This window comes from Calidris pugnax, unplaced genomic scaffold (assembly GCF_001431845.1).
Source record: "Calidris pugnax isolate Ruff unplaced genomic scaffold, ASM143184v1 scaffold51, whole genome shotgun sequence".
Taxonomy (NCBI): Eukaryota; Metazoa; Chordata; class Aves; order Charadriiformes; family Scolopacidae; genus Calidris; species Calidris pugnax.
Genome location: NW_015090797.1, coordinates 1,757,948 through 1,785,431, shown reverse-complemented (window position 1 = coordinate 1,785,431; position 27,484 = coordinate 1,757,948). Strand labels below are relative to the sequence as shown.

At 40.0% G+C, this 27,484-nt stretch overlaps 1 protein-coding gene across 4 annotated transcripts in view; it reads left to right on the top strand.

Annotated features, from left to right (window-relative positions):
* The window catches only part of CDH2 (cadherin 2, type 1, N-cadherin (neuronal)), a 116,833-nt gene that overhangs the window by 17,967 nt on the left and 71,382 nt on the right, over positions 1–27,484 (top strand). Inside the window, exons 1-2 of one of the 4 annotated variants that reach the window (XM_014936917.1) lie at positions 22,467–23,645; positions 24,549–24,873. The exons of 1 other annotated variant lie outside the window; for it this stretch is intronic. Coding sequence is in view for 1 of the 3 variants with exons in the window: in XM_014936914.1 (XP_014792400.1) it covers positions 23,498–23,645 (148 nt within the window). In the remaining 2 variants the exon portion in view is untranslated. 2 more of the 4 variants (XM_014936914.1, XM_014936918.1) reach the window with 2 other exon arrangements.

Here is a 27,484-nt window from a genome sequence, read left to right as displayed (position 1 = left end):
TGCAGTTAATGGTGGAGCACTATTTTTCTGTAATGGGCTCAGCAATGTTCTCTAATTAGCTTGCAAATTGATATTCAAATACAAGTAAACTGGCAATCAAATGCAAGCAAAACATCTATGTAAATAGTCTTTGGTTTCTGCATTTAGCATACCTGTATCAAAATTATGTGTGGGCTGAGGGTAAGCTCTTAGTTGTTTTTCAGCATGGAGCTTTTATTAATGGTGGCTTACTGCTTATATTTGGTCAATATTTTGGTTCAAGCACATGAAAAGATGGGAAAAAAATCACTTTTCTTCCACAAGTGAGTAGCTTTTAAACATTAATAAGAGTGTGTATGAGGTTTTTCCTGTCTTCATTTCTTTCAGGTTTTGTCAACTAGTTGTGCACGTAGGATTTGAAGCATAGCTGAGTCAGTGGAAGTTGCTCTGTTGACTTTCCTGGACTTGGATCATGTTTATGTTCATTATTAAAATTATTGCTATATGTGATAGCCATTTAACTTTGAAGCCTTGTGCCAGAAACTGGACGCATAAAATATTGTTGCTGGTTGTGTTGTAGGGTTTGCTGCTGCAGAGAATGCAGGGTCTTAAACTTGAATTTGATTTACTGCCTGGCTTAAGTAGTTTGCAAACTTACTTTTCTACAAAGGAGAAGCACAGAACAAAGCTGGTGCATAAGGACTGTTGTGGGGAAAGGTAAATAAAGGTCATACATTTAAAATTTGGATTTCAGGGTCTTTATCAACTCTTTAATCTATAAAACATCTCTCGGTCAGTGACACACTGATAACTTGCTAACTACCCTCTGTAAGAGTGTTGTTTGTTGACAGATAGAAGGGTGATGATTTCGGTGGGTCGGCTGTGTGGTTTTATCAGCCCCACAAATTCCTTGGTGTCTGTTGTTCAGCATCTTTTATGCTAAAAATTCTTTGGAACATACTTCCCTAAATCAAATTCTTACCACTGTGCATTCATTAAATCAATACTGTTTGCATAGATTTAGCTTTCAGTGCTGGTTATTGTCTGAGATCTTTAAGGGGGAAAAAAAAAAAAACCCAAACAAAACCAACTCTCAAAAAATTTAAAGAGTTTTCTGTAAAGCAACTAGTAAGCTTTTTACACCAGAGAAATCATGTCAGTGAAAGTCTTTGGCTTTGTAATTCAGTATGTGCTTTTCTGTTCAAATAACTGCAATTTTCCCTTTACAGTGCTTTAGCGTGTGTTTGTGCTTTTATAAAAAATTGATTAATTCGGTTCTCAGGGGATGGCTAATGGGGGAGTGTAGGTCCTTCGGAGGTCACAGGTTCAGATCCAGCCTGTCATCTGCACCCAGTAGCCACTAAGTGATAGCTGCCTGCTAGGGTGTGCAGCAGAAAGAGCCTTGGTTGGTTTGGTTTTTGTGAATTTTGGTTGAAAAGGTGCTGATTACATAAGAGCAGGAATACTGCTGAAATTAGTGGAAACTGGGGCAGCACATGCGGGCAGGGAGCACTTGTGTGTATGAAGGTAGCTGGAGAAGGTCAATATCCCAGTGCTTTCCAGGCAGTCTAGAAATAGAGGAGCAATGACAGGGAGTGAAATTTTAACCTCTTGGAGTGTGTTTATGCAGAGCTAAGATGTATTAGGGGCAGGAGTTCTAACAGCTTGTAGCAAAAAGCATGTTTGGTGTCTCAGGTGCTGGAGGTGTTTTTGCCCACCTGTAATTGATTCAGTGTGGGTCCCAGAACCAGAACCATATCGCCTTGAAACTTAAACAACAAACAAACAACAAAAGAAACCCCTCTCATTCTTGTGCTGCATGTCACTATCGGCACATCTGACTGACAAGTCTCATTTGATTAAAATCTTGCCGTTATGCTTGTGTGCAAATTAAGTATTTAAGAATGATCCGTGTCATTATTTATAAAAATGGATCACTTTCTTCTCAGAGAAGGTGATTTTATCAGTTGTTACAACTACAAATGATCTGTTAGCTCCTTCTCCTGATTTTTGCAACAAAGGCTCTGTCACTTACAGAGGTGAACAACAACAACAAAAAAAAACCCCACTAAAAAGCCAAAGTAGTCACTAAAATGAAAGACTTTGTTAGCCTTCAGTGGGTTTGTTACTAGAGGGAAGCAAAGCCTGCAGAAGCACAGGTGCACCTGGTGTAGGACCCAATTTTCACTGAATTTCACTGAATTTTTAGAGTTGGAAGGAACCATAGAGATCATCTAGTCCAACTCCCCTGCTGAAGCAGGATTGCCTAGAGCTTGTCAGAGCATGTTACTCAGGACTGCATCCAGGCGGGTCTTGAAAATCTCCAAAGAAGGGGACTCCACCCCCTCCCTGGGCAGCCTGTTCCAGGGCTCTGTCACCCTCACTGTGAAGAAGATTTTTCCCATATTTGAGTGGAACCTCTCATGTTCCAACTTGTGCCCGTTGCCCCTCGTCCTCTCACTGGGAACCACTGAAAAGAGTCTGACTCCCTCCTCCTTCAGCCCTCCCTTGAGATACTTGTAGGCATTGATAAGGTCTCCCCTTCTGTAAGGGAGAAATTTTGTAAGGAAGAAATATGTTGTGATTCCAGCAAAGCTTCCTGTGGTTGCTCCAGTCTGCTGGGCAGGTCATAGCCCAGGGATGGAGCCTGGCTTAAGGTGGCCACCATCTCTGTGTTTGTGGATTTTTGTAGTCCGGCTGATTTCAAATGAAAAGGAAAGTTATTGAGTCATAACAGTATTGAGTTGTGCGTTTGTCTCACAAAAACCAATAAAAGTACACAAGGGTTCTTAGTAATTTTTGAAGCCTCTTTTATCATGCAGAACATCGATCATAGACTGGAGAAGTAAGCTCCGCACGCCTGTTCTTCTAAGTGACTATCAGCGTTCACATGGTCCTTTCTGCCGAGTAGCCAAATAAGATCTTGGAGGGGAGTGTGTTGTGTTTCCTCTCTCGCTGAGCCGTCCCCAGCTGCGCCCCACGCGCGGACCCACAGCCAGCGCCCGCCTGAGCTGGAGCCGGTCGATGGACCCCGGCCCCTGGCTTGGGGAGATCGATGGGCTGTAATGAACTCGGCGCTCCGGCTCCCTGCTGAGCATCACTGCGGGGGATAGCAAGGTGCCTGGTTTTTTTCTGGAACGAAACAAAATGAAAATTATGTTGGAAGATTTATTTTTATTATTTTTTTTTCTCTCATGTAAGAACCAAATAACCTTTGTTAGTTTCCTCCACAAACTCTGAAAATCCTGCAGTATGAACACCTACGTTGTCTGCGACCTGGATGCTACGTGTTTTTCACTATGCTTTTTATTTATTTTTTTTTTTAAATGCCATGACATAAATTGATTATTGCTTTAGAAAAAGAGTTTAGGAATACTTTTTTGTTGGTTGGTTGTTATTGTTGGAGGTGGTCTGTGTTTATTTGTCTGAGTCAGAGTTGATGTTTTTAATCTGCAAACAATTAAAGTACTGTGGATGTGAGCCCAGCAGTTTGCAAGACTAGAGTCTGCCCTGTATGTATCTTTCAATTGCAATATATTCTTGTGAAGCACAGCTTTGTAAAAGGAGTGGAGATCAATGGTTTGATAAGCTGTTACACAAGTGTTTTAATAATGTCTGCCAGCCGCATCTATTTATGATGCAGAGAATTTTCCAGGCTATACGTAGTGTCAAAATGTCACTGAAGGGCAAAACATGGTTTGTTTGCTTAGAACTCTTTGTTTTCATTTGGTGCTAAACTTCTCAAGTCTCTATATTATTGCTTTTGTAAAAATCTTGCTGTTTTTCATTTCAAAATTTCTGCTAACCATGCACTGATTTGCCACGGGATAAATTGTATTCTGAGTGTATTCTGCCATAAACTAAGAGAGGGAAAAGGTCACCTTTGTGCGATAAATACAAACTGTGTTGATACCATTATTCATATTATATCATGTACTTTGTTAACTTTTCTAACTTTATCGGCAACAAAAGGTAAAATGTTTTATTAATGAAATGGTAATATTAGACAAGTGTTTAGAAAGGGCTGGAGATGCCAAGAGGACAGTCAGGTCTGCCACACTCGGTAAGGGACAGGCGAGTGGGTTTGGGTTGTTTCAGAGTGTACCTGCTTAGTTCTGATGAAGTGATTAAGAGCTAATACTCATTTCTACACGGTTTCTTATTGCCTTTCCAAACTCGCATGCTTGCAGATAAACACCTGCTTCAGCAGGGAGGTTGGACTAGATGATCTCCAGAAGTTTCTTCTAACCCCATATCATTCTCTGATTCTGTGAAGCGCAGTATTTCTCATCTTTTGAATTGATGCTCGTACAAAACATTCAAAAAATGTTTCTTCATTGTAGTGAATGTGAAAATTAAAGTTTAGCTTGTAAAATGGTTTTGTTGCAGAATTTTTAGTGGTTCCATGACTTCAGTCATCAGGTGTACTCATCAGTTCTCCAAAGCCCTCCAAGATGCAGGTTCCAGGCAATATCAAGGCTGTTTTGTTTTGTTTTGTTTAAAGGACCGTTAACTTGTATGTGACTGAAAGACTTAAAAGATGCTGTCATGTGGGGTTATTGACAACAGCTGGGAAGATTAGGAGGCCAATTTAGCAATTGATTGCCACAATCTCCCTCATAGTAAGCGTACAGTTCCCCCAGTTTAGGGCATACAGCACTTTCAGAGCAGAAGCTCTCAAATAGAGAAGTGTATCTTGCTAGTGAGAGACAAACATAAAACAGATGTGCAGTAACATAAGGTTGGCTGGTAGTAGTCCTACTTGTGCCCCACTCTCCCAGACCCAAATGCATTGGGAGGTTTGGTGCGTTGCTGTGGATGAGGCAGTTAAATTAAAGCTTGGTCTCTCTTTCCAGTGCTGTAAAAAGTAGCAGATCAAAGGGTGGCAGATTCAGGGACGAGGAAGGGGGAAGAGCTGTTTGGATGGGGGGCTGAATGGTACTGCTTCCCTGATGTGAGTCTCACTTCAGAGAAGACGACAACCCAGTACGTTTTCGCTGGGGAAAGAGGAGCTCAGGCAGAATTGCCTTCTCGTGTTTAAGGACAAAGTTCTGTGTTAAGATTAAAGTGATGTAAGGGTAAATTACCACTGGAGAGGGCAATCCCACGTGTCTTCCTGCCCATACCCAGAGGTCCAAATGCTTCTTTTGCCCTGGATATAGTGGTTGTGCAGCCTCAGTACAAATCAATGCATTGGGCTGATCAAACGGCAGGCTTAGCCCGGAGCCAAAGAGGAATGATATTCCCATGGATCAGCTGGATGGATCAACTTGTCCCACAGCTGCGCTGCAGCAGCTTCTGGGAGAAGAAGGAGAGGGGACCATGGGCTGCAAGACCACCTCCTTTAGCAGCACCTTCTGCCTAAATCATTTTAGATGTCATACCAGAAGCGCAGCCTAGCTGGGTCTGTAAATGTTGCTCATCCTCTGCTGAGGTCTATATCCTGCTTCTCTCACTGGCCAACAATATTGCTCTGCTGTCATTTCAGATCTGCAGAACCAGAGTGGTTGATTTGAGCCTCTAGTATGCAAATGAGATGACCTTTTCTCTGTGATTACTTTTTTTTTTTTTTATGAATGTATAAATCAGGGATATTTCACCATTAACTCAGGCCCTTCTGTGAAATACGAGAACGCTGTGGAGCATTTTAATCTTCTCCCCAGTCCATCCAGTCTCTCTTCCCTGCGCTGTGACAATCCAGCAGCAAACCCCTAAGCAAACAGCAGTCTCTTCAGACAGAGGAGTCGTAGATCTTACTCCAAATCTGCAAGACAAAACAGGGCAAGCAGAACTGACTATCGCAGTTTTAAGCCACTTTGGCGTGCAGCCCCTCTTGAACTTTTTCTTTAGTCACCTGGGGGTCATGTAAGACGTGACAGTCTACCTGGAGCTTCAGCAGCACGCTCGCTCCTCAGACTCTTCTGCGTGCAGAGCTTTACGGGGCAGCTCTGCTGGAGCATCATGCCATAGCTGAGGATGCTGCTGCCTCCCTGTATCCATGCTGGATGCCACTGCCTCCCTGTACCCATGCTGGCTTTCTGCTGCCAGGGATTCACCTCTCAGGGTCAAAGCCTCCTGTGAATTATCAATAACCAATGTGCTGATGCCAAGGCAGCAGCAGCAGAACTAGAGGAGCAGCACAAGGATGCAAGTGCCCTTCTGTTGGGTCTCACCAGGCTCTGTTCTCAGCAGAAAGGCTAGATAGGTGGCTGGAGGTGTTCTTGTTTTGTGGGGGGAAGGCAGAAGAACCCCTGGGCTCCCCATTTGGTCACAGGGAATTTTGACGTGGTCTTCAGAAGTGGTCAAGCTGTTTTCTGCAGTAAGTTCTGCTGCTCGTCAGCTAAGGTTGAGGTCTTGTACCAGGTGTTTCTACTGTGTCAACTGGGGTTAAAAAAACAAACCCAAAACCCAAACAAAAAAAAACCCCATTCCCTGTAAACTGTAATAATAACTTTGATTAAGTTTGGGTTGAAAACAATGGGAATGCTTCCTCTTAAGCTGAAAAGACTGTGATTTGTTTTGGACAGTGTTTTTAAAACTTCCCAGTAAAGAGGAAAAAAAAAAGCCACTTTTTAAACTGTCTGTTCCAAAGATCTTTATATAGCACAGTCTACTCCTCTTAAATTAGTGGTCAGCGTAAAAATAATTCATCAAAAACGGTGGGTTTACATAAGCATAAATGTGGTATAAGTAAGAGGAAAATTAGTTCCAGAGTTTCTGAGAATACTTGAAATTCAAGTCAAATCTGGCTGGTCTAAAATCAACCACAAACTTAGTAAATTTCTAATATTTAGTTTTTTTGCTTCTTTGGAATACCTCAACTGGAATAGGGAGATTCTGTGGAGTCTTTTATAGATGTTGCATTCTGGAAAGGATTTACAAGTTATTTTTATGTATGTTATGTGAATGTTACAGGGAATGACAGCGATGCTGGTTTCCTGTTCAGGGATGAATGGGAATAAGGATGTCTCTAGAGACTAATAATTATTGCACTTTTGTGTATGATGAAGAACAGAATGTATCTGATGGCACAGGTGTGTTTCAGATAAAGATTTTTGGTATCTGATTTTATTTTAATCTGAACCAGTGGTCAGGAGATCTGTTGCTTGCTTTTTTTTATGACTTAAATGTTTTTCTCGTATGGGTTTTTACTTAAAGTTGGGTGTTTGATAGTATCTTGTAATTAGAATACTGATGTGCAACTGCATAATCTAAACATCCAAAGATACATTAGCGTTTCATACTGGTTTACATGGATTATTTTTTTTATTTGCCCTTGACTTCTAATGAGCCTATTAGCTACAAGCTATCTCTATGCTCATGGGCAGATCCTGATTCTAAAAGTAAAAGCTGACAGCTGTGGCCAGAGGGGGCTTTTCAATGCAATACAGCGTGGCTTTGCCAATAATTTTAATTTCCTAAGTAGACTTTAAAGGGGGGAGGAGGCTTTCATTATTGAGTCAAAATTTTTATTATTTTCCCTTTACATTTGAAATATTTTGTGCTTTTATGAGAACATTGTGAAAATAAATCTGCGGTATTTAGGCAGAAGTAGTACAGAATTATTTCCTCATCTGAATTCAGTTACTGCCTGCCTTGCACGGGTGAATATGTGTCATGCTCCAAAACTTCAGAAGTAGACTGTAACACTGAAAAAAGTAAAGCAATTTGAAGGAGTACTAGAAACTTGATTATGTTCAGGTTTTCTGGAATGCTTTACAAGGCACTGAATGTCAATTTCTTTTAAAAGAAACAATTTTGATATACTTGCATCTGTGCACCTACCAAGCGGAGATCAATAAATAGCTCATGATGGTTACCCAGCATCTCAGTCTTACTGCAAGTATATTGGGGGAGGAAGGAGGAAAGCACAAGGGAAAAACAGACTTGAGAGACAAGTCTCAATGATTTGATTGACTTCACCGTGGATTTTTCTTTTATTCCAGCTCACAGGTTGGGAAACGCATGGTGAGGCAAAATATGGAAATCTGTAGTTTCCTGAGCATTTACTGATACAACTTAAGACTTGCAGTTAGGCATTAGTTTTGTATTTTTTTCATACTTCTATCAAACTACAATAGATGTGAAAACAAGGGATAACTGTTTTTCTCAAACGATAAATGCAGTACCTCAGTGGCAAATTAAGTTATGTAGGCTCAGCTCTCGTTAGATGCATTGTTTTGGCTTTTTTCATTTATGTTCCTGAAACAGCAAAAAACAGTGAAATGTCATCATTTATGCCATTTAGCAGCTCAGTATGTAATACCAGTTTTTGATGCCTAGTCCAGTTTGCCATCTCTGGTGGAGATCATTGTGCATCCAGGAGACTACCATGTGGATAAAAAATACCTAGCTCAAAGTAAGTGTAAGGCGAGTTGGAAATCATTCGATTGCCTTTGCCTGACACAAAGCATTGCCTCCTTAAATGTTGTGATTTGTCACAGTCTGTCTTTGTGTGTATTACTGGTCCAGGTAAGCTTGTGTCCTGTCATTGCTTCTGTACCACTTGGTTTTCTATCTTACCAGCGCTGCGCTACGGCAGGTGACAGCAAGATTTATTTCAGCAGTGGTCCCTCCGAGTTTAACTATGAGTCTGGCGGGCTGCTCTAGGAACCCCCCTGCATTGTGCACCTGAGAAGGAAAGCTCTGGGACCAGACAGCTCTGAATGGAGCCACGTTTACTAGTGAGGTCTTGCTGCCCACCGACAGGCGTGACGCGGGAGGCGAAAGCGTGGGCAGTCCCTGGGCATGGTGGCATCTGTGTGCCCGTGGGAGGGAGGGCAGTGGGAAGCTGGGTTTAGTGAGGCACAGCGTGCCACCGGTTCTACCAAGCCAGGCTAATCTCTATCTTAAGAAGATTAAACCTGTGCTCCACCCTTGCACTGGGAACGAAGGCTCAATAGCAATCTTCAAAGTCTTGGGTGACTTGAGATGTGTTTCTTAAAAGCGCGTTCAAAAAAAAGAATAAAAAGCAAGTCTCAAAGAAGATAATCTTTCTATTTAAGAAGGGTCCAGCTATAGAATAAGCTTCCAGAGACTATCTCAAGTAGAATAGCCTTTAGAGAGGAAAAATAAGTCTTCTCAAAGGGCAATTCTGTTTTACCCATTGCGGCATAAGAGACAATGTAAGAAACCCAAACATAAAGTCTTTTTACATGTTTGGCTGAAATAGTTCTTTGTAAAGAAAAAGAAGTAATAAAAGTGGGGGAACCGCCCTCATCTCAACAGAGGCTCAGAGCTGAACTTCTCATAGAAGACAGATTTCAGTAACCGCTGACCTTTTGCTGTCAGTATTTTTAGCATGGAGAAAGCTGAGGATGATGGTTTAACCTTTTTTTTTATTTCCGGAGAAAGCTGAGGATGATGGTTTAACCTTTTTTTTTTTTCTCTTTTCCCCCCATCTTTTTTTCTTCCCCTCTAGTTTTTTTAGTCTCTGTTAATCTAGTGTTACACTTTGGAGAAGAAAGGTCTTTGTTGCTACCAGTAAGTGTCTGTTCTTTAATAAAGTTCTTACTTCTTTTTTTTTTAAGTCACGGAAAATAAAGACAAATAAAAAAAAACCCAAGTGAGTGAATTTAGAGTGAGACCAGAAGGTGCACGTGGGTCAGACTTCTCTTTGAACGCTGCAGATAGCAAGGCTATTTAAAGCAAATGACATAAGAGGTGTGGGGGAGAGCTGATGGCCCTTATCTCTGGCCCTCACCTCGGTGTCAGACCTGATGGGACCTGGGTGCAGGGGCGCGTGTGCCATACGCCCAGCCGCTGTCCTGTCACAGCTGCCCGGGGGTCAGATGCTGAAGGTATCTCTGGTCATCTCCAGGCAGCTCCCAGGATGGTCACAGCAGCAAGCAGCTGTGGTTAATTTTGGTCCTGTGACTTTGCCTCTGGCCCCAGAGCAGAGATACGAAATAAAAAGGACTGCGTGCCTCCAGGAACTTGTGGTGGGTGTGATTTAAGAAGTTATCTGGAGGTGACAAGGTTTTCCATGAACGTCAGCCTATGGATATTGGCTGTCCTTTGTGCTAGGTCTATTAATAGTTGGTAGTCACCATTGTTTCGTGCATAAAGTTAAAATGTAAAAGTGAAATTTTCAGTCAGAAGTGAAGCAAAAATTAGGACATCAGGGGAAACAAGCAGTGAAGATATAAAACCTGAATACTTTTAATAGCACAGTGGGTAGCTGAGCATGTGTCTGTGGGCATCCGTCACAGCTAAAAGAGGAAGAATTGGGGTCAAATCCTGCCATGCTGGACAGAGGAGCCATTTCTTTTTCCACTGGCACAGTCTGTAAGGTATGACAATCAAACGTGCAAAGGTGACACAAAAAATACTGTTAAAAGAAATCACATCAATGTAAGGTGGGGAGAAAGAAGAATTTTAATAACATGAGCAAAAGTCTTGTGTTTCCCATTTGTTTGTCTGGCTATGTAAAATCATGGACTTCTATATGAAGAATCTTTGGTCCTTAGGTGGTTAGCTCTGATGTGCAACCCAGCCATCCCTTACCTACTAAATTAACCCAACTTTTAAAATTGGTTGCTAGCCTGGAGAAAAGGAGGCTGAGAGGGAGAACTTACTGAACAACCTGAAAGGAAGTTGTAGCAAGGTGGGGGTCAGTCTCTTCTCCCATTTAACAAGCAATAGGGCAAGAGGAAACGGCCTCAAGTTGTGCCAGGGGAGGTTTAGATTGGTTATTAGGAAAAAAAAAATTCTTAATCAAAAGAGTTTTCAAGCATTGGAACAGGCTGCCCAGGGAAGTGATGGAATTGCCATCTCTGGAGGTACTTAAAGGTCTGGAGGTAGACATGGTGCTTAGGGACATGGTTTGCTGGTGACTTGGCAGTGTTAGGTTAACGGTTGGACTCTGTGATCTTAAAGGTCTTTTCCAACCTAGTTGATTCTATGAAAATACTTAAGGGGAGGAGAGTGCTACACTGAGGTACAACACCCGGGAAGTTATTTTTGATGTAGAAAGAACAGAAAATAGAAATTGTGACAGTTCTGGTAGTGGGATTCAACTTTTTAGCAGTTGGTGACAACTGAAGTTTTTGTGGGTGCAGGGGTTTTTGTTTTATTGGTTTTTTGCAGATCCAGGCTACTGCTGAAATACATTGACTTGGAGGGGTTGGGCTTTATCAAGTTGCTTCTTATACCAGCTGCACACTGCTGATTCTGGAGAGGTTCTGCCTTGAGGTTCCCTAACAGAAGCCTCAAACACTCCATTTCCCAGTGTTAGACCTGTCAAATACTGACAAAATATGATTCGGAGATTTGATCCAGAATTAATACGTGAGAGAATTGATGTGCCACTGCATTAAATCAAGATGGTCTTCTGTCACCTTTTACAGTCCCTGAGAGCAAAGAGACTCAAGCTGGCATACTTCTTTGCCAGCTGAAGAGTCTAAAGAAGGATGTGGTCAAGAGGGAGAGTTGGGAGGAAGATGTCAGGGGTTTAAAGTTCTTTCATGTTTCTCCAAGCAAAACTTTGTTAGGAAGGACCTTTGTGGTGATGCTTTTTCTGTTTGCAAAGCTCACTGGCGATGAGGAGCCCTGTGCAGCACAGGCTGTCATTATCCCTCTCCGCGGTCTAACCATGGCGCAGGACACATATTTTGTGATGCCTATAATCTTCTGACAGGACAGGGCTGTTTGAAATGCCACGTAAAGTTCATTCCATCCTTTTTACTAGTTAGCTAAATTATCTTCAAAAAGCTGGTTTTGCTTCGTGGCAAACCTTGGAAGACGTTCTCTAGGCTTGTCTCTATGTAAGAACTAATGACAGCGTTACTAAAATAACACCAAACTTTTGATTGGGTTGCCTTGCTCCACTCTTTGTTTATTTTCAGAGTAGTTGCACGTAGGCTAAGCTGATGTTTCTGACTTAACTTTGCACCATGCAACAAGAGGCTCTGGAGCTACTCGAAGGACTCCCAAATCTGTCTTTCCCATATTCCCACTCTATTCCTACCTCCCTGAAAACAGGACCCAGCCCTGTCCCTCTGCACGTTTTCATCCTGCTTCTTCCCTAAATGCAGACCCCAGCATTGCTTTTCCCCCCATTCCTGCCATTGTCCTCCTCCATATCCACACCTGCCAAACCAGAAAGGCCTCATCTTTTCAACATGTACCTCAAGAGTGAAAGGCACCTTGGCTTCAGCATCCTAGGAGCGGTACTCTCCTATGGGAACAGGTTGCTGCTGTCACTCTGCAGCTGACAACCCCCTCCTGCATATGCTTGAGTTGTGGCATATCCAGAAGGTGGGAAACCAAAAACTACCATCCATTGCTAACATATGCCAAAAACATTTGTAGGTGTAAGGTACATCGTTCTAATGCTATTGGTTCTAACTAGGTCACACTGCAGATTTACCTTTTCTTTATTGTACAGCCTTCTCCTCTCTTGGAGACAACCCTGGGAAGTGTGTGATGTTGGGAGTTGGGACGTCAGGTCCACACGAGGTTTGTCTGCTAAGAACTGATCATCTCGTAAGGCTCATAGCGGAGTAGGGATAGGTTTTTGTTCTTTCTGAAGAGTTGTATGGAAATGATATGTTGAGTAGTGGAATTATTCTTAATGAGAGATAGCATGCATTCTTGAGAGTGTAATGAAAGACCAAAAGTGCAGGGGTTACACAGCAAAGAGACATAAATGGTTCTACAGGAATAATGAGAAGTTGTGTTGCAGTTGTCTCCTGCTCTCTTGGGATGTGGTGCGAGACCAAAGTTAACTTATTTTCTCATAAACCCCATAATCTTTCAAGTTACTTAAATGTTTGTGGTTTTGCTTTGTAGGAAGCCATTCCACAAGATGCAGCATTCAAAAGGGCTATGCTCGTTCTCCAAGAGAGATTACAGGGTGTGGAGAGGTGGTGTCATCTTAAAAACGGGGAGGGAAATTCACTCCCTCTTCTAACTTTCTTTGTAACAGTGATAAGGCTAACTAGAATTTGAAGTCGGCCTACATTTTGCTGAGTGATTTGCTGAGGGAGGAAAGTGTCCCTGGTTGATTTTGCTCCAAAGATGTCCGACATGACCAGGATACCACAAGTTCTAAAAAGTTTTTAGATAGACGCCGTATGTTTGTAGAGAAGAAACGAAGCGCAGAAGTCCAGCCACCTTTCTGCTCAGAGGAAGCATGATTTTATTTTATTTTTTTTTTTTTAGTAAATCTGGGTTTGGCTTTGCTGCTGAGGTCTCTGCTGATGGGCTGGAAGTTCGGGTAGCAGCCACCAGCCCATCGGGGTGCGCTGGCAGAGTCCCAGGCAGGGGCAATTCCATTTGGGCTGCTGGCTATGGCAGCAGCTGGACCTGTTTAGCCGGGTGTCCTTCAGCACCAGCTAAAACAAATTTAAAAAAATTAAAAAATCCTTAGATTGCAATTAGAAGTAAAAGTTAATGAGGGCATATGTTAAGAATGAATAAATGTCCAGCAGAAGTTTATACTTGCAGCTGTTTGGAGCAGTCGGTAGCTTGCAGGCCTTTATTTCCTCGCCGGAGAGGGACCTCTTGGTCAAACGCCAAGACTAAAGTGTTAGAAAATGAGTCTGTTTATCTCTTTACCATTTGTCATGCTCACTGAACATCTAGATTTATTTATCTTTTTTTTAATTAACCGGCTTGCAAGCTCCCTCTTCCGCCATATTTCTCATTTCCCAAGCCCCCCCCAGCCCCTCCCTGCCAGTTGTGGGGTTATGGTTTGGTTTCTCGACCAAAACGGTGCTGGTGGATTTTTAAACAGTTTCCATTAAAAAAAATCTGGATAATTGGGTTTAATTCATGGAAGAATAATATCTGTATTGTAAACAAAGAGTTCTTTCAAGATAAATCTTGCCAGTAGCTACAGGAAGGATGCTAAAGGAAAAACACTCTTTTAATACCCAACATGGGAGGATTTTCATTTGGGAGACAGCAAAGGGTGAGCTACAGAAGATGTTAACAGTTTGTCTCCTCCCTGGTTTGCAAGCTGGCTAATTAATGTATGAAGAAAGTTTTTTTTGTACTTAGTTTTTTCAAGAAAGCATTGCCTTAGAACATGGTATTTGCAAAGAATTTTCTCTCTCTTTTTTTTTTTTTTCTTTGTGTGGGTGAGCAAGGTTTAGGTTGTGTGGAGTTTTGGGAACATAAATTAATCTATGTACTTACAGCTGTGGCATATTTTTATATGCATACAAGTACTAGAAATTTACAAACAAACATGATTTCTAACATAAGATCACTTTCTTAAAAATAGTTCCTTCATACTCACTTGAAAAACAAAATGACCAAAAAAAAAAAGCATTCTAGTTGAGTTTTGTTTATCAATTATTTTTCACAGGTATATTAGCTTGAGAAAAGATACAATGTTATAATTTATTTAATGGCTTGTATTTACAAAAGTGTTCAAGAGGTTTTTTTAATTTAATTTTATTTGGATTCTGTAATGGTCTTTTTGACACCAAATGATGCTTTCCCCAACATCTGTGTCAATTATTTTGACACAGCTTAAAGCTTCTTGTTTTCTGTGAAGATTTGAGATGTTGATCATTTCAAGGCAGTGGTTTCATAGTCCAAAAAGCAGGCGGCCAACGTGCTGTGCTGTGTGGTATTACAGTTATTGTGTTGGTTTTTTTAAATTATTTTTTTCAAAGAGAAAACTTGAAATATACAATGTTAGCTAAGTTAAATGTGTCTATTTGACTGAAGACCCTCTATGCTTTTTTCCCTTTACCATTGCGACTCGGATAATCTCATTTCTGATGCTGCTCTGAGTTCCATAACATAATTCTGAGTAGACTAAATGTTCAGCTTCATCTAATGACTTCCGTGTACTTTTGAACCGACTGCATAAATTATATAGTAGCAGATTCATGCACAAAATATACAAATACTGAGCAGCAGTAAATGGGGTTTGTGGATGAAATTCACTCCATGCAGATGGCCCATTTAAGACACTTCTGCTTGACAGCCTCTGCCAAAGGTACGTTTGCAGGAGGAGGGAGGGTGGTAAAAGGATGAAATGTAATCCTGGCACCGTCAAAAAGGACAAGCTGTAAGTAAGCATCTTGCTTGTGACAGGCTCTCCAGGATTTGGGAATCAGATAGCTCGGGTGCAGTTCTTTCTCTTAATTTTGTGTTTGTTTTGGAGACTGCAAACAGGCGTCGCATGAGTAATAGAAGGAAAAGCAAAATACTGTGGTTTTTGCTTAAGAACTTGGTTATTAAAGGGGGCAGCAGTCAAATTAAGGAGTGGTCACATGGTAGTCTGAGTGCCATCCCTCAAACAGGGTAAAATCTAATTGCTATCTGGTGTGTGGAGCCAAGGGACATTATATTGAATAAAGATTTAAAATTAGACTCCAGGAAGGGAAATGTAAATTCTGTGAACTGTGCCTAAGTTACAGGGGAAAATCAGAGAGAACAAAGAGTCTGGGCAGGCTGACGGCAGGGCTGCGAGGGGTGCCCTTTGGGACAGCAAAGGGCACCTTTTCACCTGTCGTGAAAGCAGTAGGTAAAAATGATTATGGTATGTTGGTAACATAAAATTGACTTTAGAATTTTTATTTTTTTTTTGGTAGAAAAAAGCATCATATAAATCTGACGTGATTTGAGGCCCTTATTTGGATTTATGGCTATCACCAGATAGCTATCACATTTAGAGGAAAGTAATGATGCTTTTCTCCTTCTAAAAGATAATTACTGTAAGCAGCAAACATCAGAGGTTGGTCTTGCCAGAAAACTCTTTAGGATATTCAAACAATCTATTACTAATTAGGAGGATATATACCCATACTTAAAGGGTGGTTTTTTAAATACCACCCTGTGGGGTGAAGGGAGACCTTTTAAAAAGTATTGTAATGGATTTTTATCTAAAATGAGGAGGCTTTCACAAGCATAATAACATTTCACAGCATGTGACATTCTAGAAGTTGAATTGAAAGCTACGGTTTATAGGTATATACAGGATTCAACAAAAAGTCAACAGAGGATTCTATATTTTGTGTTCATCCTAAAACGTGTGTGTTCTGGAAAGCGTGTCTGTAATGGCTTTGTGCTTCCCAGTGTATTGTTTGTCAGTGAGATCAACACCAAATACGCTTACTGTACAAGTTTAATTATGTTCCCTCTAACTGCTAGCCTTGCATTTTCAGTCTGGAACCCAAGTTTGAAGTGCATTTTTCTTTATCATCTTCTGTATTAAAAATTGCATGGATTCAGCTAAGCCTTTATTTTTGTAGCTCTAGTTCTGGCAAGTTTGCCCAGTGGTGCTGGTGCAGCTGTACTGTTAAGAGATAGGCTGTATACTTAGAAATAAAAGAAACTGCTTTCTGCTGATATTTAGGCAAACCAACCCATCACCCACCAAAAATATTTACAGTTAGCACTTTCATAGGTGTATTGTTTTTTTGCATTTGGCTCACAGTTTATACTCAAAGCACTACCTTACTCAGGAAAGCATCTTGCTAGAAAGGAATGCTATAATGTTATCCTTTGTTTTTCCTTTTGTGCATAAACAAGTGTCTCCTTCACCCCTATGAAGCATGTCTCCAGTGACTTTGATTAGTTGTTTGGGGTTGTGGGTTTTTTTCTTGGAGAATTAGAACTTATTGCCAGTTATTTTTTATGGAGAGGGAGATGCAAAAATAAATCTAGTTTAGTAAATCTGAGAACCACAGACCCTTTCAAAAACTAGATGTAGATTTGCTGTCCTGTAGTGTCGGTGTTGCTAACCCTGACCCTTAGCAGACATCTGTCTTCTCCTTGATCTTGTGGCGTCAATTTAAAGGCTTTCATGAGTGAAAAATAGCCAAAAACATTGTCTTTTTATTTTTCCATGGTATTTTTTCTCAATTGATGCCAGTTAGCCCATGTGAAGAACTGCTGGGACCTTTCTGTCATCTGTTCTATCTTACACTGGTTTGCCACGTGCAAGAATATGCAGGTTCAGCAGCCTTACTGTTCTGACTCTGCCCTGTTCAGTGCTGTCTCTGGAAAGTGCTTCATAAAATGGTTTTATGGATGCTTTTCAGATGTTGATGTAACTGAAAAAAACCCCATGAGCTAAGATTTAGTAAATCTTACGAACGCTTTAAAACTGAATATGGGGACGTGGTTCTTATTTCTCTCACCCCTTTGTGGTAAGGTGTTCATCCCTGGAGCATGTCAGAGTACTGCTTCCAGATTCTTCTGGGGAAGTAGGCAGGGGTTTTGTTGTTTTGTGGGTTTGGTGGTGGTTTTTTATGTTTGAGAAGGAATCTCTAAAGGCTTTCTTATTTTGCTATTTCTGTTTGTGGTTTTTCTTTAAAAAAAAAATAATCTTACTCATCTGGCCAGTGATAGTGCTTTCCAAATCCATGTTTTATAACTCCTGCTGTGCCAGCAAAGCCCATGTGGGAAAACAGCAAAATTGCAGAGAAGAAAACAAATTCTGCAGGTGAACAACACAGACTGGACACTGTCATGTAGCTTGCAAAGAGCTAAGAGCTGTTCCCAGATGAAAAGCTGTTTTTCTCCAGAGATGGTGCAAGGTTTTGGAAGTTAAGAGAGTCAAAGGAAGTGCTACTTCTTTAAAAGCCTGGTGGTTCTTACTGAAGACTTTTTCTGATGCTCTGCTTCCGTTGTCCTTATCTAAGCAGGCTGGTGCCCTCCTGGTACCCTCATGGGTTATGCAGCCTTACAGAATTCCTCCCCCTGCCTGTTCTGTGTCCTTCAAATACTTTGCAGATAATGATCATGACTCCCTCATTTGTTACTTAGCCAAGATATACAGTACATTCAGCTCTTCAGTCTTCCAGTATTAATTGCTCTTGCCAGGCTCCTTAGGTTTGTTGCTTAACTTCCTTTGGTTTGTCTGTGTTCTTCTTTTCCTTAAACTTGGACAGGAGCACTAGTAAGAGAAGATAATAGAGTAGATTGAGCCTTTATCACTAATTATACTGCCTGTAGGCTTCCTGGACAAACAGCTTAACGCCATGTTCTTTTTCTCCTCTAGGTCATTAGAAAAGCAAAGTCCTCTCCTGTATTATTGTGTTGACTTAAAAGGGAGGGCGAGTGTCAAGTAGACACAATGAATGATGTAAGGGGGTTTTTTTTGGTGGAGGAAAAATCATTTAAAGAAGGCATAGCAACTTGGCCATACTCTGGTTATGAGAGAGGCTGTAGGTTTGAAGTCCTCCTATAGCTATATTTTCTTGACCTGGTAACCTTTAGTCACTTCATATGTTTGAATTATTTTTTTAAAAACAAAGATCAAGGAGCAGTTGACAGAAAGGACATTGTTACAAATGTGTAAATGATGACAATTCTTATTCTAGTGAAAACTAGTAGAATTTTTATGACAAGTTACAGAAGTAGTATGTATGACTTACTGCCAGACATTTTATGTCAGACAATTAAAATTATTTAGGAAAGCTGGGTATCCGAAACAGAATAGGAAAGCAAATCAGTCTGGGGAATTGTCCCATCTGGCAGCTGTCTGCAAGTGATCACTGCAAGCAAGAATGATCTTTTCTTTCCCCCGAATAATATGTGCTTTTTCAAATTTAACAGCAGCCTTTTAAGAAATATGTGTTTTGAGTTTCATTGCCCCTACTGGGTTTAAGCAAGCACCAGTGAGGAAAGACAGATCTCCAAACTGAAGCAAATAAAAGGATCATTGCCCTTCAGAAATTGTTATATAATAGTTAAAAATCTCTCAATCTCAAGATTTTTTGGGGGGGCATAGCAGAATTTTTTTGAAAATATCTTACGGCAGAGTAAAAAACCAAATATAATAGGATTTGAAATGCATTGAGTAGCTGTGACTAACTTGTCTCTACAGCCAGCTGCCTTGTGTCAGTTCTAGATCTCACTTGTAATGAAGATAGCTATTTAATTATTATGTTTTCTGTCTGCTGTTTGTATATCTTGGAAGGTCTGCTGGAGAAGTATTAAGAAAAGAAGTTTCACTATCAGGAGGCTTAAGTTTGTTAGATGGAGAGGTACATGTCCAGTGGAAAATGTTTTAGGACTTCACAAAAGGAAAAAAAAAATCCATCAGCTGCTTGATTCCATGTGTTCCGAGCTCTTTTTGGATGCCTTGAGGAAAGAGATGATGACTTTGCCCATTTTTTCCCCATCTGGAAACTTGCTTCTGGATTGGGGAGGGGAAAAAAAAAAAAACAAGAAGGGAAAAAAAGTTGTCATTCTAACTCTTCTTTGTGAATTTGTCACTTCCTGAAATCAGTGCCTCTTTCCAAATCCTGTGTTTCTTTTTTTGTGACTTAAAAGAGGTATATGACAACATCTAATCATTGACAGGTAGTCTTCCCACTGACAAGCTTCAGTGGGTGGTGTAATAGTTTACAACCCTGTTGGTAATACAATTTTAAGTGTTGTGTTCATCATTAAGAAATGGTTGGGTTTTTCTTAATGTAAATTGCCAGATACCACAGTTCTATCTGAAGTATTTTCCTCTCTTGGAACAAACTGCCTGGGTGTTAGATGCTGGATATTTATTGCTGAAATAATCCATAAAGATACTGTTCAACAAAGAGCATTCAGGATAGTGAAGACTTATTTCCAAGCGCATCCATTCTCTTTTCATGGGAAATATTTTTTTATACACGACTTACTTGCTGTGTTTTGGCTTTTTCCAGCTGGTTATTTTCTTTTGGACTCCCACATGCAGAATACGATGAACCCTTATAGCAAGATGATGGCTGGTTAGATTTAAAATCATTTCATCCATAAGCCTTGACTTCTGCATAAGTGTATATGTTTATAACTGAAAGACTCAATGCTTGGCGAAATAGTTGATACGATAGGAAAAGAACTGTGGGGAAATAAACATAGCAAATGGTGGACCGCATAAATCAGTACAGTTTCTCTGAAAGTTTGTAGTTTTAAGTTCAGCATTGTCAAGATGATGGTGTTTCTTTACTCTTTTTAGAACAGTCATGGGCACATCTCCTTTGTTCTGCTCTGACTGCACGGAGGTGGTGACATTCGCAGGGAACTGAAGAATTGCAAAGATAGAAACCCTCAGCAGAAGTTTAGACTGTTCTTTGCGTTGCAAAGTCCAAATTCTAGTGTATATAACTGGTCTGCCTAAGAGCAAGGCAAACTCGCTTACCTAATGAAGTCAGCACTCTGAAATGCTTCAAAAAAACCCCAAACAAATAATAATGTAAGCTACAGAAGGATCTTTCTGGAATCCTGGTTCTTCTCCTATAAAAGAGCTGGGCAATTTTAGGAGTTTATTGTAGTCTGTTCCTGTTCTCATGCTGGTTGAAGTCATGCTTAATTTTGGCCAAAATTAAATTAAATACTACTTTTTTTTTTGTGAGTGTATTTTTGCTCCTGAAATGAGCACTAAGGAGACCCATATATTATGCAGCATATTTCTCCACCTCAGTCACACAGGCGGCGTTTCTGCCCAAGCTGCCCCTTCAGCACATGCCAATGCTGTTCTGCGCTGGGTCACATGAGGAATTGTAGCTGTTGTGATGGAGCTGGGGGACATTTTAATTGTGAGCCAGGATTTATACTGTGGTCGGCAGCACTGAGAAAATGTTATTCAGTGGAGTCCACACTCATAAAGAAATGTGTGCTGGGATGTGAATTCTGCTCTGAAGGGAACAATATGTTGCCTTTCTGAAAAGAGGGTTTGCTTGTCTCTGTTCGTATGATTATTCAGAGATGAAAAAAGGAACAAAACGGCAGCCCTTCAACTCACCATTTCCCAAAGTGTTGAAGTAATGTATTTTTAAATGCCTTTAGTGCTATATTTCAGACTTTTTTCAATTTTAAGTCGGAGTCCCAAAGCAGAGAAGATTGGATGGCTCAGTGGTCATCATTATGACCTTAATAAAAGCCTGAGATGAGCTCCTTTAAAGCAATATTTGGGGTTGATATTGGTAAAAAGTCCATATTTATTTAATTTTTTTTAAATGTAACTGTGATAGTGAACTTCTTTTGATCAAAATTTATTACTATTTAACTATCCTTGGCCCGAGAGGTGATGTTTTAAAGTTGAATCTGATATCCAGCTCTTGGATATTGGCTCTTTATTTATTATGACTATGTAAACAGCTGCAAGGTATTATCTTGCTGTGTAGGGGAAAAGCCTGCATTTCCTTGTTCCCAGAAATGGTAAAATGTGTCAGCCACAGTTTTGCTCTTCAGAGCATTTGCACATTTTCTGCTGAAGCTGTATTATGCAAAGATAAATTCTAATACCGCAAAAAAAAAAAAAAAGCCAAAAAACCCCCAAACCAAACAGATAGCCTTTTTCAAGCATTTAATCTTGTTGAAATTATGTATGTTTCCTAAACAGAAACCTTATAAAGGCAAAAAGTTACGGGGTGGGAAATAACATTGATGTTTTGTTGCAGATCCTGTCCCCCTGTAATGTTGTAGTAATAGTGATGTGTGTGTTTTGCACGGCCGTAAAATACTGCATCCATTGCGTTGTGTGAGCGTGACATCGGTGCAGCTGCATTGGTGCACAAACAGGAGGAATGAAAAGAAAAACCTGACCGAGCAATTAAAAAAAGACCCTCTGTAGAGACAAGGCCTAAAACGAGTTTTCTCCGGCCTGAATTTTTGTGGCTGTTATTGTTCCCGTTGGTCATTCTCTAAGAATAGGAACAAAAGGGCTTTTATGTCTGAGTAAAGAATAGAGTTTCTAACAAGGTGGAACCAGTAACTGAGAATTAAGAACCTGGTGTTTGGAAGAGGCAGGAGAAAGGGGAGGGCTTCCTGTTGGGAGATGGCCATTAACAAAACAGAACACGCATGAGCGAGGACACGCACGCCAGTTCATTAGCGGTGGGTGTTCCAGCCATCTTTATCCCTGTCTTGAAATCGAATTTCCCGTAGATTTGCAAGTTTTGCTTTGGCAGGCTGCTAAATGGATGACTACATTGCCACATAAATTAAACAAATTTGAGACTTAAATTGCAGAAATGAATCCTGTCTGGCGTCTTTGTCTAGCATTAAAATTTCATTGACCACCACTGCTAAATTTTAGGAGTAAATTCTTATTATACCCACTTAAACTTTTATCTTCATGAGGAAGTAGGCTTTTACATTCGGTTTTCATAGTGGAGGAGAAGATAGGATGCTCTCAGGTCTAGTGCAGCACGTGTTGAAGCAATCTGAGTTTAGCACAACAGTGTCATCCATTTATATATTGTCACTCAACCAAGGCTCTTTTCATAATTAATTTACTTGCATAAATGGTGTTAAAAATTGTTAAAATGGAAGAGTAGGAAATAACGTGAATAAAATGAATGTTAAAGAAACAAAATTTTATATTATTGAAGTTCTTTGCAAATGCTGAAATAGAAAATTCTGCGTAGCTTTGGTCAGGCTTTTTATTTGTTCTGTCAGGGAAAGATTCATGTAACCCGTAATGCACCTTGCATTGTGCTTTGTGGATAGAAACACTGCGTATGCTGTTTCAAAAATACCTTTTCCTGGCAACTGTGCTCTGGGAACTTCTGAGAAAACGTGGTACACATCAGCCTTAGCAAACAAAGCGCTCATCAGCAGATCACCGGTTCTGTCCTCTGGTTGTGTGCTCATCTGGATTACTGGGAGAAAATGATTATGGAAATAGTTTTTCTTGTTTGGTTTATGTATTTATTAGCAGTTGCCCACCTCCTTGTCTTTTTATCTGCCCTGTGTACTCCTCTGGTAAAAATGCATTTTACATGCGAATGACGATAATCAACCTTTGCAAATCCATTTGACTCAGTTTTAAAGGAGCAGAACTGGATTGACTGAAGAAAGAGGAAGAGGATTCTTGACAAATTCACGATATGTGGTTCTTGATATGTTGGGTTTTTTCCTATGTTTTTTTTTGAAGAAAAGTAATATGGGGCGGGGAGTAAATGGAAAACTACATACCTTGCTTTCTGTGGTGGGGTTTAAAGAGATTACAGTAATTTTACTAAGAATATTCATGTTTGATTAACCAATTCTTTAATTGATTGAGAACTTGTATTGCTTCTGAAAGCAATTCCACTTATGAGCTTACTTCATTACTAGTACTTTTTACAAATTAACATTAGTTTTAATATAGTGTGATGTACTTAAATTGTTTTCTTTATATGGTAAATTTCTTTGAAAACTGCATGTAATAAGCCATTAACATGGAGGAATAGAGTAGTACATTAACAAAATGAATGCTTGACAAGCATGATTTTTTAAATGTACGTTGTTTTTTCTTTTCATGTGATTGTAAAATTAAAAGTGCTTTTAATGTAATTCAGTTTCAACAAATGGTGCTTTTAACCAATTGAAAAATAATCACTTTTTCTTTCTATTAAGCAATTTAAATATTTTTACCAAGCAACTAGATTATTAGCTTAATATGCATCAGTTATTTTGACTAACACGGGGCGGGGGGAAAGCTGTGTATTTCTTACTTAAAATATTCAGTCTGTTGTAACCAAAAAAACCCTTAAAGTTTATGCAGCAAATAATATTGCATTAACTTCATAGTATAAAAACTATAATTTTGTCTTGCTAGCACAAGATTGCATAAAAAAGAGTGATGCAGAGGGAGTGGGGAGGTAAGTCAGAACAGCTGAAAACTAAACACGGTGTCTGTTTAAGCTGTTCTTTCCTCCAGGACAATTTTTTTGAGAGGGTGGCTGGAGAGTTAGAGGCAACAATATGTATGGAAATGCAGGTTGCTGCAGGTAAGGTGACCATACTGACACTAAGTCTAATCTCTGAATGTTTCCATACTAACAGGATTTCAATATTAATAACTTTAGTCTGAGGTTTTATTTTTGCTGTCACAACTTTGCACTTTCGATGAACTACAGGAAAAATTGAGTAGGTGGATGTATGACTATTTACATGTCACTTGACATCAGGCATGGTGGCTTAACATTAAAGAAGATACTCTTCTTAAAATCAGTTTGGAAAAAATTGTGTTTAAATCTCATGTTACAACTAAAACATAAAATTACTTTAATGGGGAATGATTAAAAAGATACTTAGAGTCGTTTGGGTTGGAAGCGACCCCAAAGATCGAGTTCCAACCCTCCTGATTCTGAGTCGTTGTCGCATTTGATGGCCCACAAAATAGTCTGATACAAAGAGTCTGTATTTGTAATTTTCTGTTTTCTGGATCTGAAATTTTCAGTTTCCATCCATAGTTGAGTGGATTTTGGGGGCAGGGGGGCGTGGGAATCTGTGCTATACAGGTGGAAGGGCCTGTTTGACTTCTTCACTTCCTAAGTTCTGGTACCTCTTGTGGACATGGGAGAAGGAAGCTGTCCAAGGTCTACCTGGTCCTGTTTAGGCTGTTTTTTCTCTTCCTCCTTATAGTAATGTATTTGTATTTGTATAATATGTGCATGATCAGCCTTATTTACATTACTTAAAACACAATGATGAAAATAACAGTAGTTCAGAAGAAGAACTTGGTCTATCTTTTGGGATGACTGGTCAGTATCTTTAAACATTCTATTTGTTTTGTGTTATTGTGGTTCCATTCACTGTATCAGCAACAGTTTCATCTTTTTTGGAGGGAGAAGCTCAGTTTCTTTGCTTGTTACGATTTACGTGCGTGCTTTTGTTGGTTTCTTTGATAGCCTTGGTTTACCTCCTGACCACCTCGAGGTGGCCCATCTCAGATCAGCAGCAGAAGTGCTTTACCTTGCTTGCCTTTGGGTAGATGCACAACCCTTTGTGTGCCTGCCTCCTGCCTTTCCTCACACCTTTTACCTCTTCACCACGGAAATCGCTCTCTCCTGAAGAGCATCGTCACCTTCAGCCAGCGGGAAAGGGGATGTCCTCTCAAAGCTGGGAGAGAAAACTGGACAGGTCCTGAAGGATGAGCTTGTCTCACCGTGACCGTGAAAGCTGGTGGGGGGCAGCGCAACCCTTCTGTGCGTGCCATCTTCAGCATTTGTCAGTGTGAGTAACCCCCGACCCTCCAGAGCCGGGGGGCCTCAATAACAGCTTTGTGCTGCAGGAGCTTCACAGGGAGCAGGACTAAAAGCCGGGTTTCACTGGTTATTTTGGACACTTAACATTCAAGTCGGGTAAAAGAAAGCCGGCTCCCGTTATGACTCAGTTCCGTTAATTAGACGTAAATTACTGCCTTTAGTGCCTTAACACAAAGGAAGGTAAGGGGAGTTCTGCAGGACCAGAGGGTACAGAAATGGCAATTAGATGAGGGCATGGGCTGGGAAGGGGGGCTGAGCACAAGCCCCCGTTGAACTCGGGGAGCTCACACTGAAATGTGCCTGTGCAAGGGCTGAAGTCGGAATAATCCCTTTTTAACCTTCACCCAGATTTGTTACGTTTTGTTACGAGGTGATCAGTGTGGCTGACTAAATGTTGTGATGAACAGATGTAGTTCGTCTAGTAAAGATTCTATCTGCTGCAGAAAGCTTTAAGCAATCTCCCTTTTAAAAAAAGGAGATTAGCCTTTAATTTTTAAAAGTTCAAAGGGAGATCCAAAATATTTCCTGGCTTCTCATGGTACTGGGATAGCCCTGAGCTTCTCATAGTATTTAGCATCTTTTTATCACATACAGGCTAAAAATATTATGCCGATTACATATTGTCTAGCATACCTTGTCCTGAAAACTTTGTTTTAGAAGCAGCAATGTAAAAGCATTAAGAAAATAAATGAATATACTTATATCTCTGTTCCAGAAGAGGTAATAATTTGAGTTGAAGCTAACAATCCTTAAATTAAATACTGGGTTTTTTTCCATTGCTTGCAAAACTAACCATATATAAGATGTATGACTTTAATCCACTAAAAAGGATTTCTAAAAAACATTTTGCAGTTTTGTGTGTGGGTTGCTTCAGATTCATAGCTGAAAGGATTGTTTTCCATAGTGTAAACCTTGGGAATATTTTTTGTCCATCCTAATAATGAAAAACAATAGACACAGTTTTCCTTCTTTGCTAGGATTTTGTCCAATGGTAGCACTAACAAGCCTCAGTCTTTGTAGCTTTGTGCCCCTCTCTGGAGTTGAATCCAGAAGTAACTTATTAGTATAATGTCTAAATGATCAGAGGCAAGACAATGGAGTAGTCATTTTTGAGAGAGTAAAAGAAATGGGAGTACTTAAAACAGGATTTGATTTGTTTTTGAATTTTGTATCTAATGAGGAAATGCAAATCGTAGAGAAATAATCCAAAATGATGGGGCAGGTTTATCACTAGAAAATTAACATAGTGAATATTTTTTTGTTCTTGTGTTGTTATCTGTCCAACTGTTCAATGAATAGTTTTTAGAAACAAACAGTAAATGTTTCTGTAACTTCTATGCAGTTTCTCTAAGAATAGCTTTCTGTTCCTTAGGGTAACAATGTTGTTAAGTAACTAGCCTGGATATACTTAGAGAAACTGGGATTTGTGGTCTTGCCTCCTGATTTTTAGACTCTCTCTGTTCAGCGAAAAGCTACTGAAGTATTAATAAAAAAACAAAACAGCAGATTGCTCAGCACCATTCAGAAGCAGTACAGCAGGGGGGAGGCAAGGGGAGGACACAGAAGGAACTGTAAGTAAATATTATGAGATGTAAAGTTTCAGGCTTCCTTGAAAAAATGGGACAGTTTAAAACCCGTAATGAAATGGTCAGTTTGGGCAACTGACACCTAATGTATTACAGAATATGTAATTGGGTTTACCAGTTGGAATATCACTGTTTGAAATGCAAGAAACACAAACGTTAGATTTCTGTAAAGGCTGTTGTTAAAAGTATGATCTGCTCCGCTCCTAAGAATTGCTTTTGGATTTATTTTTAATTGATACTCACTTTCTAACCCTTAAAATACCTCTGAATTAACAACCTAAAAAGGACAGAAACAGTTTCACCAACTTTCATGCTTAAGAGGCAAATCAAACCCTGAGGCACGTACTTATCTGCAGGAGTATTTGCTACTGGAAGTGCTAAGGGTGACTTGGAAAGCAGTTGTCTTGCATCTCTGCTGTTGTAGAACTGTGAAAACTTAACTTGTATTGAGGTGTCCTAGAAAAAGCAAACAGAATGATTTTTTTGAACAAAGTGAATTGTTTTGTTCTTATCTCAAACCGTTTGGCTTGTAAATCCCATTTTAGCCTCACCAGTTACTTTACCAAGTTGATAGGGAAACATTGCATTCTTCACGATGCAATCTTACTCATTAAGTGTGGCCACTGTAAATCATCATCATAGTGAACATCTGTTAGTGACAGGATGGAAGATACCATATTTGCCCATGCAGCTGGAAGGGCATAACTTCAACCACTAAAACTCTTTTCTGAATGCAGAAGGAATAGTGGATATTTATTTTAATAACATTTTTTGCATGACTATTGTTAAATGTTTCATATATCCAGATTGTGAGAAGAATGTTTTCTACAGATGGAAAGCACATTTGTGTTTTTTCTTATTGCAATGCTGCCAGCTGAGAATAGCCTTATAGATGTTACTGATGTGATTCTTGTTTTATGCAGGACAGAATTCTGCACTGATTCTTTCTGGTCAGTCAATTTACCATATAGGCTGTTCAGTGAAATGCTTATT